At 42.2% G+C, this 14,800-nt stretch overlaps 1 protein-coding gene across 2 annotated transcripts in view; it reads right to left on the bottom strand.

Moving 5' to 3' along the window:
• Window positions 1-14,800, bottom strand: part of FH (fumarate hydratase) — a 280,161-nt gene that overhangs the window by 20,226 nt on the left and 245,135 nt on the right. For both annotated transcript variants that reach the window (XM_075338213.1, XM_075338212.1), the window contains one exon: window positions 11,202-11,355. In XM_075338213.1, the coding sequence (XP_075194328.1) occupies window positions 11,202-11,355 (154 nt within the window). The remainder of the gene's footprint in view (window positions 1-11,201; window positions 11,356-14,800) is intronic.

Consider the following 14,800-nt stretch of genomic DNA (forward strand, 5'->3'; position numbering starts at 1 on the left):
TAACAGCAGACAAGAGTAGTCGGATGAATTCTGAAGTGTACCGGGATATACTTTCAGCCCAGATTCAGCCAAATGCCGCAAAGTTGATCGGACGGTGCTTCATAGTACAGATGGACAATGACCCCAAGCATACAGCCAAAGCTACCCAGGAGTTCATGAGTGCAATAAAGTGGAACATTCTGCAATGGCCAAGTCAATCACCAGATCTTAACCCAATTGAGCATGCATTTCACTTGCTCAAATCCAGACTTAAGACGGAAAGACCCACAAACAAGCAAGACCTGAAGGCTGCGGCTGTAAAGGCCTGGCAAAGCATTAAGAAGGAGGAAACCCAGCTTTTGGTGATGTCCAGGGTTCCAGACTTAAGGCAGTGATTGCCTCCAAAGGAATCGCAACAAAATATTGAAAATAAAAATATTTTGTTTGGGTTTGGTTTATTTGTCCAATTACTTTTGACCTCCTAAAATGTGGAGTGTTTGTAAAGAAATGTGTACAATTCCTACAATTTCTATCAGATATTTTTGTTCAAACCTTCAAATTAAACGTTACAATCTGCACTTGAATTCTGTTGTAGAGGTTTCATTTCAAATCCAATGTGGTGGCATGCAGAGCCCAACTCGCGAAAATTGTGTCACTGTCCAAATATTTCTGGACCTAACTGTATATATATATAAAAGAGAAAGCCATAATTATCAGATATTCCACTTCCCAATACAAGGAGGAAAGTGCACTATAAAAATTACACCATATGCTGTATACCTATGTCGGCGATGGGAATCAGCGCGGCAGCAGAAGGACACACAGACCACAGATATCAATTACAGTGAGAGATAAGTATATTATAAGTCAATATACACATCCATATACGTATACTCTCACACTGGGGTCTATGTGTATCTCCGCAGCAGCGGTGAAAACCAGCACCGACAGGGACACCCAGCAGTGTTAATTGCTCAAAGATATCCATATATCACAATTACTGCGTGTCAGAAGGGGAGAGCATGCTGCCGTTGCATCAAGGGCACCAGGCACTGAATGGAAGGAACATTATGCAGGGATAACATTACCTAAATAAGAGAGACTGCGGCGGGAATGCGCCCGATGCGCATTTCAGAGTGTACCTTCGTCAGGGGGCGTGACCGGAAACAACGGGGGTGCCATTAAAATAGGCCTTCATCCCCCAGCTGATTGGGCAGACATTCAGACGCATCCACCGCCGGCCGGGCGGAAGTCCCGCCTCACGGACGCGTCATGGCCACACAGAACGTCAGGTAATTAAACCCGGCGTCCCAGTCACCATAGAGATCCACCCGGGAGAACCAGGAGATCCAGGCAAGCGGCGCATGAGTCAGCCACCCAGCCAGTAGGGGGATGAAAATATAGCAGATATAAAGTGCTATGCAGGCAAACGGACACAAGAAATCACAAATTCACGACGTGGTAGCAGGATCGTGATATGGGCATATATGTAGCAATTTCATGAGAAGGAAAACCCGCCAATAACAAGAAAAATTATAAAAGATAGTAGAACTAGAGAGATATACATATAGATAAAATCACTCTGGATGTCAATAATCATAGAATAGATAAATACAGGAATTATATGTATGTACATATAAGTAAAATTGCCTAGATGTATACACCTTAACATAATTAAACAAAAAGACATGTCAAGTGAAAGAAAAATACCAAAAGAAAAAGATGAAAAATGTATAATCATGAAAATAGAAAAAATAATAAAAATAAATTATAAATAAAAATAAAAAAAGAAAAAAGAAAAAGAAAAAAGAGGGAAGTGAAAAAATAAAAAAATAAAAAATAAAAATTATAGAAAATAATAAACATATAATTATGAAATCTCGCAGTCCCAGAGCATCCAATCCACGTCGTCATCTTGTATAGAGAGAGAACGATACCCAGACAAGGAATCAAGAGTACAGGTCACATATGCCACTGCATAGAATACAAAAGGCCTAGAAAAAAAATTAAAAAACATTAAAATAAAGAAAAAAAGACACCAAGACATTACAAAAAGGGATTGAAACTCATGTTTTCGTTTAGCCCTTGGGGCTGCACAGTACGAAGACGCCAAATCCACTGTGTCTCTAATCGTGCTAGTCTCTGACTAACACGACCCCCACGGATATCCACATCAAAAGTATCAATTCCACGGACCAAAAACCTTCTCGAATCAGATTCATGAAAAAGCTTAAAGTGCTGCGGAATTGTCTTGAGGGTGTACACGTCAATGTGGTCCCGTGCGGCTTCAATCCCCAGAACATGCTCACGAACCCGAACCTTAAGTTGTCGGGTCGTGAGCCCAATGTAAATTTTGGGGCAGGGGCAAACTCCATAATATATTACAGACTTGGACTCACAAGTAATCCTTTTTCTAATTGTATAATTCCTTGTAGAGGATGAGTCACAGAATGTGTCAGTCCGCAGCACATTAGGGCATGCCACACATTTGCCGCACGGAAAACACCCATTCCTAATAGCCGGTAGGTTGGAAAAAATTGGGGATGGAGTGCTCTCATGGAGACTGTGGACAAGATAATCCTTGAGATTTTTGGCTCTACGTAAAGTGATTTGTGGTCTCACAGGTAAGATTTTGGCCAATGTAGGATCTGCCTGTAGAATCGGCCAGGACTTCATCAGGGCCTCCCGGATAGCAGTGTGTGCAGAGCAATAGTTGGTAATAAACCTGATAGATGTATCATTACTTCTTACTTTCTTGGAGTACAGCAAATCATTCCTCAAGGAATATTTAGCTCTACGATAGGCGTGTTTATTCATACGTTTGTTGTACCCACTTTCAATGAATCGCTTAGTTAATTCAGCCGCCTGCAGTTCGAAATCACAATCACTAGAACACAGTCGGCGAATACGAAGGAATTGTCCGACGGGTACAGAACGTATCATATGTGGGGGGTGAAAGGATGACGCATGAAGTAGCGTATTAGTAGCCGTAGATTTACGATGTAGATTAGACTATAAACAGTCATCAGAGTCCCTATACACCAGCACATCCAAAAATGCGATGGAATCAACAGAGCTTTGATGTGTAAGATGGATGTTGCTAGTGTTGGAGTTCAAATCACGGATAAATAATAAAAGAATATCTAAGGTCCCCTGCCAGATAAGGAATATGTCGTCGATGTACTGAGTCCATAAGAGGACCCGGCCCATCGACGATTCTAAATCAGACAGGGGGAGGTCCCTCTCCCACAGCCCCAGGAACAAATTAGCATAGGCTGGCGCAAAAGAGGCGTCCATTGCTGTGCCCTGGAGCTGGAGGTAGAAGGACCCCTTAAAAACGAAAAAATTATGTGTATACTGGTGTATAGGGACTCGACGTCACAAGATTCCAAAAGAGTCTTCACCCACATATAACCCGTCAATCCGCCTCAAGAAGTCGCCTGTGTCCTGAATGAATGAAGGAAGATTCCTTACAAGCGGCTGAAGTTGATTATCAAGCCATCTATTGATGTTTTCGAGAAAATTCCCATTGCCTGAAATAATCGGGCGACCCGGAGGGGAGGATGCACTTTTGTGCACTTTAGATAGCAAGTACAGTGTTGCAATCCTAGGTTCGGGCACAATCAAAGCCGATGCCAACTCAGGGGAGATAATACAGTCATCTTTAGCCACTTGCACAATCCGCTTGAGTTCCTCCACATATTTAGTAAGGGGATTAAAGGTTAATTTTTGGTAGCATACTGTATCCCTCAATTGGCGAAATGCCTCTTTCTCATATGCGGATGTGGGCCAGATGACTATATTCCCCCCCTTTATCGGCTGGCTTTATTGTGACATCTGATATCCGTTGCAACTCCTGAAGACGTATGCGTTCCGACTTAGACAGGTGGTCCACCTTGACCTGACCAGACAAATTCTCAAATTTTGTTTCCCGCAGAAAAAAAAGAACAAGCGGCACCAGCAATACTATCCGAATTAGAATCGGAACATAGAGCTGGTGAGGGAGGTAAGGTACCGTCTTGCATTAAACCTCCTTCTAAAAAATCTTTACCATTATCTTCCTGCTCAAATATTGATCTTTTTGTGCAGGTAGTGTCTAAAGAATGTGAGAACTTGTCTGGTCAGGTCAAGGTGGATAACTTGTCTAAGTCGGAACGCATACGTCTTCAGGAGTTGCAACGGATGTCAGATGTCACAATAAAGCCAGCCGATAAAGGGGGGGGATATAGTCATCTGGCCCACATCCGCATATGAGAAAGAGGCATTTCGCCAATTGAGGGATACTGTATGCTACCAAAAATTATCCTTTAATCCTCTTACTAAATATGTGGAGGAACTCAAGCGGATTGTGCAAGTTGCTAATGATGACTGTATTATCTCCCCTGAGTTGGCATCGGCTTTGATTGTGCCCGAACCTAGGATTGCAACACTGTCCTTGCTATCTAAAGTGCACAAAAGTGCATCCTCCCCTCCGGGTCGCCCGATTATTTCAGGCAATGGGAATTTTCTCGAAAACATCAATAGATGGCTTGATAATCAACTTCAGCCGCTTGTAAGGAATCTTCCTTCATTCATTCAGGACACAGGCGACTTCTTGAGGCGGATTGCCGGGTTATATGTGGGTGAAGACTCTTTTGGTATCTTGTGACGTCGAGTCCCTATACACCAGTATACACCTAATTTTTTCGTTTTTAAGGGGTCCTTCTACCTCCAGCTCCAGGGCACAGCGATGGACGCCTCTTTTGCGCCAGCCTATGCTAATTTGTTCCTGGGGCTGTGGGAGAGGGACCTCCCCCTGTCTGATTTGGAATCGTCGATGGGCCGGGTCCTCTTATGGACTCGGTACATCGACGACATATTCCTTATCTGGCAGGGGACCTTAGATTTTCTTTTATTATTTATCCGTGATTTGAACTCCAACACTCGCAACATCCATCTTACACATCAAAGCTCTACTAATACGCTACTTCATGCGTCATCCTTTCACCCCCCACATACGATACGTTCTGTACCCGTCGGACAATTCCTTCGTATTCGCCGACTGTGTTCTAGTGATTGTGATTTCGAACTGCTGGCGGCTGAATTAACTAAGCGATTCATTGAAAGGGGGTACAGCAAACGTATGATTAAACACGCCTATCATAAAGCTAAATATTCCTTGAGGAATGATTTGCTGTACTCCAAGAAAGTAAGAAGTAATGATACATCTATCAGGTTTATTACCAACTATTGCTCTGCACACACTGCTATCCGGGAGGCCCTGATGAAGTCCTGGCCAATTCTACAGGCAGATCCTACATTGGCCAAAATCTTACCTGTGAGACCACAAATCACTTTACGTAGAGCCAAAAATCTCAAGGATTATCTTGTCCACAGTCTCCATGAGAGCACTCCATCCCCAATTTTTTCCAACCTACCGGCTATTAGGAATGGGTGTTTTCCGTGCGGCAAATGTGTGGCATGCCCTAATGTGCTGCGGACTGACACATTCTGTGACTCATCCTCTACAAGGAATTATACAATTAGAAAAAGGATTACTTGTGAGTCCAAGTCTGTAATATATTATGGAGTTTGCCTCTGCCCCAAAATTTACATTGGGCTCACGACCCGACAACTTAAGGTTCGGGTTCATGAGCATGTTCTGGGGATTGAAGCCGCACGGGACCACATTGACGTGTACACCCTCAAGACAATTCCGCGTCACTTTAAGCTTTTTCATGAATCTGATTCGAGAAGGTTTTTGGTCCGTGGAATTGATACTCTTGATGTGGATATCCGTGGGGGTCGTGTTAGTCAGAGACTAGCACGATTAGAGACACAGTGGATTTGGCGTCTTCGTACTGTGCAGCCCCAAGGGCTAAACGAAAACATGAGTTTCATTCCCTTTTTGTAATGTCTTGGTGTCTTTTTTTCTTTATTTTAATGTTTTCTAATTTTTTTCTAGGCCTTTTGTATTCTATGCAGTGGCATATGTGACCTGTACTCTTGATTCCTTGTCTGGGTATCGTTCTCTCTCTATACAAGATGACGACGTGGATTGGATGCTCTGGGACTGCGAGATTTCATAATTATATGTTTATTATGTTCTATAATTTTTATTGTTTATTTTTTTATTTTTTCACTTCCCTCTTTTTTCTTTTTTAACTTTTATTTATTTATTACTTGTCATCTTTTTATTTATGTTTTTTATTTTTATTTATAATTTATTTTTATTATTTTTTCTATTTTCATGATTATACATTTTTCATCTTTTTCTTTTGCTATTTTTCTTTCACTTGACATGTCTTTTTGTTAATTATGTTAAGGTGTATACATCTAGGCAATTTTACCTATATGTACATACATATAATTCCTGTATTTATCTATTCTATTATGATTATTGACATCCAGAGTGATTTTATCTATATGTATATCTCTCTAGTTCTACTTTCTTTATAATTTTTCTTGTTATTGGCGGGTTTTCCTTCTCATGAAATTGCTACATATATGCCCATATCATGATCCTGCTACCACGTCGTGAATTTGTGAATTCTTGTGTCCGTTTGCCTGCATAGCACTTTATATCTTCTATATTTTCATCCCCCTACTGGCTGGGTGGCTGACGCATGCGCCGCTTGCCTGGATCTCCTGGTTCTCCCGGGCGCGTCTCTATGGTGATGAGGATGCCGGGTTTAATTACCCAGTGTTCTGTGTGGCCATGACGCGTCCGTGAGGCGGGACTTCCGCCCGGCCAGCGGCGGATGCGTCTGAATGTCTGCCCAATCAGCTGGGGGATGAAGGCCTATTTTTTTTCCAAAACTCTTTATTGAATTTCCAATTTTTTTATAAACATAACAAGATATTCATGGTTACACAAGGAAAAACATTTGTCTGACAATATGTGACATAATAGGGTGCGATGCCCCAACTTGATATTTTAAACTGTTTATCTGATTGATATGGTCTCTATTAAACCAAGGCAAAAGTACTAAGAAATAACAGACGCGATACAAGTCAATTAGAATCATTAAGCCCCTGTGCCAACCCCAAATGTTTCCAAATTTTCTGGCACGTCTTGTTGCTACCTTAGCTTCTCGTCTCCCCTTCCCTCCAGAACCCACACCTACGTGATTTTCAATTTACCCAGGTTATCCTGGATATCATTCAGAAGGTACCATTCTGATTGTACAAAAGGTGTCATCAGATTATCTATTTCTCCCTGAGTAAATTGACTTTCAATGAAGTTTCTCCATTTCCCAAAGAACTTGGGTGTCAACCTGTCTTTGTCCCTTTCCGCTTCCACTTTCTCCAGCCTCAATAAATTATGTAATTCACCGATGACCTCTTTTATGGATGGTCCCTCCCTTTGTATCCAATGCTTTAAGATGGACCGTTTGGCTAAGGCCTATTTTAATGGCACCCCCGTTGTTTCCGGTCACGCCCCCTGACAAAGGTACATTCCGAAATGCGCATCGGGCGCATTCCCGCCGCAGTCTCTCTTATTTAGGTAATGTTATCCCTGCATAATGTTCCTTCCATTCAGTGCCTGGTGCCCTTGATGCAACGGCAGCATGCTCTCCCCTTCTGACACGCAGTAATTGTGATATATGGATATCTTTGAGCAATTAACACTGCTGGGTGTCCCTGTCGGTGCTGGTTTTCACCGCTGCTGCGGAGATACACATAGACCCCAGTGTGAGAGTATACGTATATGGATGTGTATATTGACTTATAATATACTTATCTCTCACTGTAATTGATATCTGTGGTCTGTGTGTCCTTCTGCTGCCGCGCTGATTCCCATCGCCGACATAGGTATACAGCATATGGTTTAATTTTTATAGTGCACTTTCCTCCTTGTATTGGGAAGTGGAATATCGGATAATTATGGCTCTTATATACACTAGGTTTTTCTAGTCCTATATATATTATATCTTATATTAAAGGGAACCTGTCAGCAGAAATTTCCCCTAAAACATAAAAGATTCCCCCTCTGCAGCTCCTGGGCTGCATTCTAGAAAGGTCCCTGTTATTATTGTGCCCCCTTTCTGACCAAAATACAGAGTTTATAAAGTGGTACCTTTTTGGATTTGGATTCTGTAAATGTGACACGGGGGCGGGCTGCCTGGCGTCCGTTATTCTGCCTCCTGCCGCTTTAGGCCGTCCCCCATCACTCCTTTCCATAGCTGTGGACGCCGCCCAGTGCTCCACAGGTCCCTGCGCATGCCCAGTGCTCATCTCTCGTGGATGAGCACTGTGCCCAGTGTCACCGCTGGTGACGTGCGCGCAGGCTTTAGATTATGGGCGGTGCTGTGATGTTTATTACCAAGCAACCGCCCATAATCGCGGGACCGCGCTTTCCCCCTCGGCGTCCTTCGTTCTGCGCAAGCGCGGTGCTGCTGACCTCACGTCACCTCCTTCCCATCTTGCCCTGAGGCAGGAAATAGAAGGAGGTGACGTGGGGTCAGCAGCACCGCGCTTGCGCAGAACGAAGGACGCCGAGGGGGAAAACGCGGTCCCGCGATTATGGGCGGTTGCTTGGTAATAAACATCCCAGCACCGCCCATAATCTAAAGCCTGTGCGCACGTCACCAGCGGTGACACTGGGCACAGTGCTCATCCACGAGAGATGAGCACTGGGCATGCGCAGGGACCTGTGGAGCACTGGGCAGCGTCCACAGCTATGGAAAGGAGTGATGGGGGACGGCCTAAAGCGGCAGGAGGCAGACTAACAGCCATCAGGCAGCCCGCCCCCGTGTCACATTTACAGAATCCAAATCCAAAACGGTACCACTTTATAAACTCTGTATTTTGGTCAGAAAGGGGGCACAATAATAACAGGGACCTTTCTAGAATGCAGCCCAGGAGCTGCAGAGGGGGAAGCTTTTAGGGGAAATTTCTGCTGACAGGTTCCCTTTAAGAGTTGCCCTTGTGCACCATCTCTATGAGTATGCTTTTTTGAATTTCTATCGTGGGCCACAATTTGTCCTGTTTGGATAGGATATTTATACTATTTTTGTATAGAATCAGTACATTGTTACTATTTTGTATTGACTGTGGTGATGTACACAGTTTCCCCTTTCCCATCACCTCTCCGCATGTTTAAAATTATAACATAAATATTAATAAAAATAAGTTGAACCTATGATAGCCTTTCTCTTGTGTTTTTCGTCGTCTGTTTGACGACTCACCAGCAGCCCGTGTAGCGACGCTCCAGCGATCCCTGCCAGGTCAGGTTGCTGGTGGGATCGCTGGAGCGTCGCTTAGTGTGACAGTACCTTTAAACATTTTAACGAATTTGTATTCCCAGACTCTTTGACGATTCTGTGATCTGAAGTTGCATTTTAATATGACAACTTTCATGTGGTTTATGTTGTGTCCTGAAGCACAGAAATGTTTGGCCACAGGTAAATGGTTTTTTTATCTGTAATTGTATGGCAGTAAGATCTCATCATTGCTCTCAGTCTCTGTCCTGTTTCTCCAACATAGAGGTCCCCAATAGGACATATAGTGCACAGGATTAAGTAGACCACATTTGAAGAGGAACATGTGAATGTCCCACAAATTTTATAGTCCTTCTGTGTGTGTTCTGCACCAAAGCTCTAACTCCTGGTAGAAAAACACACAGAAAAAATGAAAAAAAAAAAAAAAACTAGAGTTTTTGGTGCGTGTTTTGTTTTTTTTTTTTGCAAAGAGATGCAGATTTGGTGCAGAAATGTCTGCAATCAAATACTCAACATGGGGACATAGCGTAATCCGGTAATTTGGCATTGACTTCAATGAGTTCACCTGAAATGAGGTCACAGACTTCAATTAGTTCACCTCAGGTCAGTTCACCAGAGGTCTCAGCTGGAATACCATGGGAACTGAGAGCTGTGACCACAGGTGAACTCATAGACGTCACCGCTCACAGCGGTGGCGCAGTCAGTTTGTCCCTGACATTGCAGTGAGAGCGTGTGGTTTTCCAATGTGACTCCACACTGAGAACTCAGATGTAAACAGAGCTGGTATCGTCGTGGGAACTCGTGTAGTTTACTTCGGACTTGCAAGGGTGTTTTGGGGGTTAATAAAATGGAGAAAGAGGATTGTTTAAATAAAGGATTTTCTTTGTGTTTATTTCTATTTAATTATATGATTAGTAATGGGGGTCTTATAGACCCCTCCCCATTACTAACCTCAGGCTTGATGACAGCTGTGATCTTCTGACATAACACAGCTGTCATTAATCTCTTATATTACCCCGATTGCAATTGTATCAAGGCAATTAGGGTGAGGTGGGTAGAGCATTGGAATTCGTGCATCTACTGGATGTGACAATCCTGGGGATGCTGCAGGCTACTATTTTAGGCTGGGGAGGGCCCAAAAACCATGGGCATCCCAGCCTGAGAATACCAGTCCTCAGCTGCCGACCAAGATGAAGCAGTTTGCTTTTCTTGGGCAGCAAGGTGGCTCGGTGGTTAGCACTGCAGTCTTGCAGCACTTGGGACCAAGGACAACATCTGCAATGAGTTTGTATGTTCTCTGGGTTTCTCCAGGTACTCCAGTTTCCTCCCACACACTAAAGACATACAGATAGGGAATGTAGATTGTGAGCCCCAATGGGGACAGTGTTGCTGATGCATGTAGTGTGCCGCAGAATATGTTGATGCTATATAAAAATAAAGATTATTATTTATCTTGGCTGTGTATCAAAATTGGGAGGACTTGTATGTCATTTTCTTATATTATGTAATTCATTTTTTTTTTTTTTTGTTAATGCATGGGGTCTCTTGTACTTCGATACACAAGCAAGATAACGCACACAGCTGGGGGCTGCAGCCTGTAGCTGTCTCATCTATCTTCGATGGGTATCAAAACACGGGGAACTCTACGCCAATTTTTCCAATGATTTATTTTTAAACTGCAGAACCAATCACAGATGCGGCACCCCGACAGTCTGACTGCAACCAATCACAGACACTGTTGCAGAGGGTGGGTGGGGAAAGCAGTGCATATGCATCAGTGTTAATGAGCGGACCCGGAAGCAGTGTAACAGCCACGCAGAGACTTGGTAAGTATAATTGTCCTGCTCTAATCCCCATTTTGCTTCCTTTTAACTTTTTTTAAATTTTTATCATGGTGGCCAAACTCAAACAGTATCACGGACGCCAAACTTTACAGTTCGGGTTCACCCATCACTATTCTAGAAAAACTAAATTAGAGAAATAAAGACAAGTCATGAATTTAAGAAACTATATCCTTACCTATGTGTGGATTCAGAGCAGTAACAAGCATTAAAGATTCATTCATCAGTTTGTTGATTCTTTCCGTATTTGCTTGAATTCCAACAATACAATTGTTTGTAAATGAAACTGAAGCATCACCAAGCAGCCTGACAGAGTTTAGAATATTTTTTATCTAAAGAAGATGGGGAAAAGTGGAGAAAAAACCCCCAAAAACATTAAATTGTGAAAAGTACAAACAAATATATAACTGTTCAATATTTTAAACTGAGAAATCTTCTTTCTTGAGTTGAGTCACATGTTCCCCTACCCCTGCCTAATACACCAGTCTGCTTTGACCAAGACAACCTATTACAATACTATTTTCCCAATAAAACCCAATTTTCTATTTCTTTGTAACATTTAAAGAATAACTTCTTATTTTATTAAATTTTAGATTCAAAGAGATGTATGTTTTCAGTTTGTTTTTCTTGTTGGAATCTTTGATTCCTGTAACTTTTCGCATTTACTTTTGTATAGTATTTAATAGGCAGGTATATATTTACATTGGAAGTGGATTTCACGGACATACAACCTGAGGCCGGAGTCACACTTGCGAGTGACTCATGCGTAATACGTGCGAGTCTCGCATCGCATTACCCGACACGGCCTTCTGGTCTCAGAACATGAGCGTCTCAGCTGCATAGAAATACATGCAGCCGACCCACTCCTCCTCGCAGGGTGATGCGATGTGAGACTCGCGCGTATTACACTTGAGTCACTCGCAAGTGTGACTCCAGCCTTCTAGGCATTTTAACACACATTACACACACACACACACACAGTATTTGATACACTGCCGAGTTTGCAAGTTTTCCCCCCACAATATAAACTGACAGACAGAATCTCCCCAAAAAAGCCAGAAAATCACAATGTAGGATTTTAATATAATTAATTTGCATTTTATTACATGAAATAAGTATTTGATCACTTACCAACCAGCAAGACTTCTGGCTCAAACAGACCTGTTATTTTTTTTCTTTAAGAAGCCCTCCTCCTATTCTACACTCATTATCTGTATTAATTTCACCTGTTTGAACATATTACCTGCATAAAAGACACTTGTCCACACACAATTAATCACACTCCAACCTCTCCACCATGGCCAAGATGAAACAGCTATCTAAGGAAACCAGGGACACAATTGTAGAGCTGCACAAGGTTGGGATGGGCTACAGGACAATGGGCAAGCAGCTTGGTGAGAATGCAACAACTGTTCACGTAATTATTAGAAAATGAAAAATGAAAAAAAAAACAAAAAAACAAAACGCAAAATGACAGTGAATCTTACTTGGTCTGGGGCTCCATGCAGGATCTCGACTCATGAGGTAAGAATGAATCTGAGAAAGGTCAGGAATCAGTCCAGACCTACATGGGTGGACCTCGTCAATGACCTGCAGAGAGCTGGGACAGCAGTCTTATAGATGACCATTTGTAACACACTACGTTGTCATGGATTAAAATCCTGCAGGGCACGCAACGTCCCCCTGCTCACGCCAGCATATGTCCAGGCCAGTTTGAAGTTCGCCAATGACCATTTTGTTGATGCACAGGAGGCATTGGAGAAATTCATGTGGTCAGATGACACCAAAGTAGAACTTTTTGTTATCAATTCAATGTGTCGTGTTTTGAGGAAGAATGATGAGTACAACTCCAAGAACACCGTCCAAACTGTAAAGCATGGGAGTGAATATATCATACTTTGGAGGCTGCATATCTGCAAAGTGTACAGGACGACTGCACCATATTGAAGGGAGGATAGGGTCATGTATTGCGAGATTTTGGACAACAACCTACTTCCCTCAGTGAAGATGGGTCTTGGCTAGGTATTCCAGCAGGACAATGACCTGAAACACATAGTAAAAGCAACCAAGAAGTGGCTCTGTAAGAAGCATTTCAAAGTCCTAGAATGGCCTAGTCAGTCTTCAGACCTGAACTCAATAGAAAATCTTTGAAGTGGGTCGAGACTCTATGTTGCCCAGTGACAGCCCTGAAATCTGAAAGATCTGGAGAAGATCTGTATAGAGGAGCGGGCTAAATCCTTGCTGCAGTGTATGCAAACTTGGTCAAAAACTACAGGAAATGTCTGATCTTTGTAATTGGAAACAGAGATTTCTGCACCAAATATTAAGTTCTGTTTTTCTATTGTATCAAATACTTATTTCATGCAATAAAATCATGGCTGTGGAGTCGAATGGTATAGAATGGACTTCAACTCCTAAAATATATAATATATTGGGTACAGTAGTTCAATGCAGTATGTGCTTATGTGCTTAATATTTTTTCGTATGGGAAAGTTATGAAATGTCCAATAAATATGTATCTATTAGATGTGAAAAGGGAGAGACTGGGACCAGCCTGTCTGACTAGTCTCCAGCATGGCTTAGTGCCCAGAGTCTTTTAAAGTATGTTTCTTCATTAAAAGTCACAGCCTTTCAAAGTCAAATATACCTGGATGAGATCATGCAGCCAGTGCTTGTTACATGCTGCCTGCGGTATTCCAGAATACAAGACAAACCAATCCAATGTCAATTTTATAGAAAAAAAAATTATAGTAAAAAAAAAATAAACACACACACACACACACACACACACATACACACACAATAATATATTACACATACATATACAGTACAGACCACAAGTTTGGACACACCTTCTCATTCAAAGAGTTTTCTTTATTTTCATGACTCTGAAAATTGTAGATTCACATTGAAGGCATCAAAACTATCAATAAAAACACATGTGGAATGAAATACTTAACAAAAAAGTGTGAAACAACTGAAAATATGTCTTATATTCTAGGTTTTTCAAAGTAGCAACCTTTTGCTTTGATTACTGCTTTGCACACTCTTGGCATTCTCTTGATGAGCTTCAAGAGGTAGTCACCAGAAATGGTCTTCCAACAGTCTTAAAGGAGTTCCCAGAGATGCTTAGCACTTGTTGGCCCTTTAACCTTCACTCTGCGGTCCAGCTCACCCCAAACTATCTCGATTGGGTTCAGGTCTGCTGACTGTGGAGGCCAGGTCATCTGGCGTAGCACCAGATCACTCTCCTTCTTAATCAAATAACCCTTACAGAGCCTGGAGGCAGGGCTGTGGAGTCGGTAAGCCAAACCTTCAACTCCGACTCCTCAATTTCCCTTGCACCGACTCCGGCTACGACTCATATATTGCTTATAGTTAAGTGAAAAATTTATTGTAGTACATGAACATGTGTATGTGAACATCAGACTTTTAATAATTTTTATGATACAATAATCAAGATATTTGGATAGAACATAAAATATATTTATTGGAATACAGCTTTAGAACACACAAAAACTGTAATTGTAAATATGTAATACTAGAAGGTGGCCCGATTCTAACGCATCGGGTATTCTAGAATTTATTGTGTAGTTAATGTATGTTTTTTGTTATATATATCGATGTTGTTATGTGTAGTTGCCAGTGTTTGTGTAGGGCACTGTAAATGTTCTGGGTGTTGTCTGGGTGGGGGGGGGTGTGTGAGAGTGGTGTTGTATGTGTGTTGCTTTGTGTGTGTTGCGTTGTTTGTGGAGCACTGTGTGTCTGCAGCGTTCT

Source organism: Anomaloglossus baeobatrachus, chromosome 3, assembly GCF_048569485.1.
Source record: "Anomaloglossus baeobatrachus isolate aAnoBae1 chromosome 3, aAnoBae1.hap1, whole genome shotgun sequence".
Taxonomy (NCBI): Eukaryota; Metazoa; Chordata; class Amphibia; order Anura; family Aromobatidae; genus Anomaloglossus; species Anomaloglossus baeobatrachus.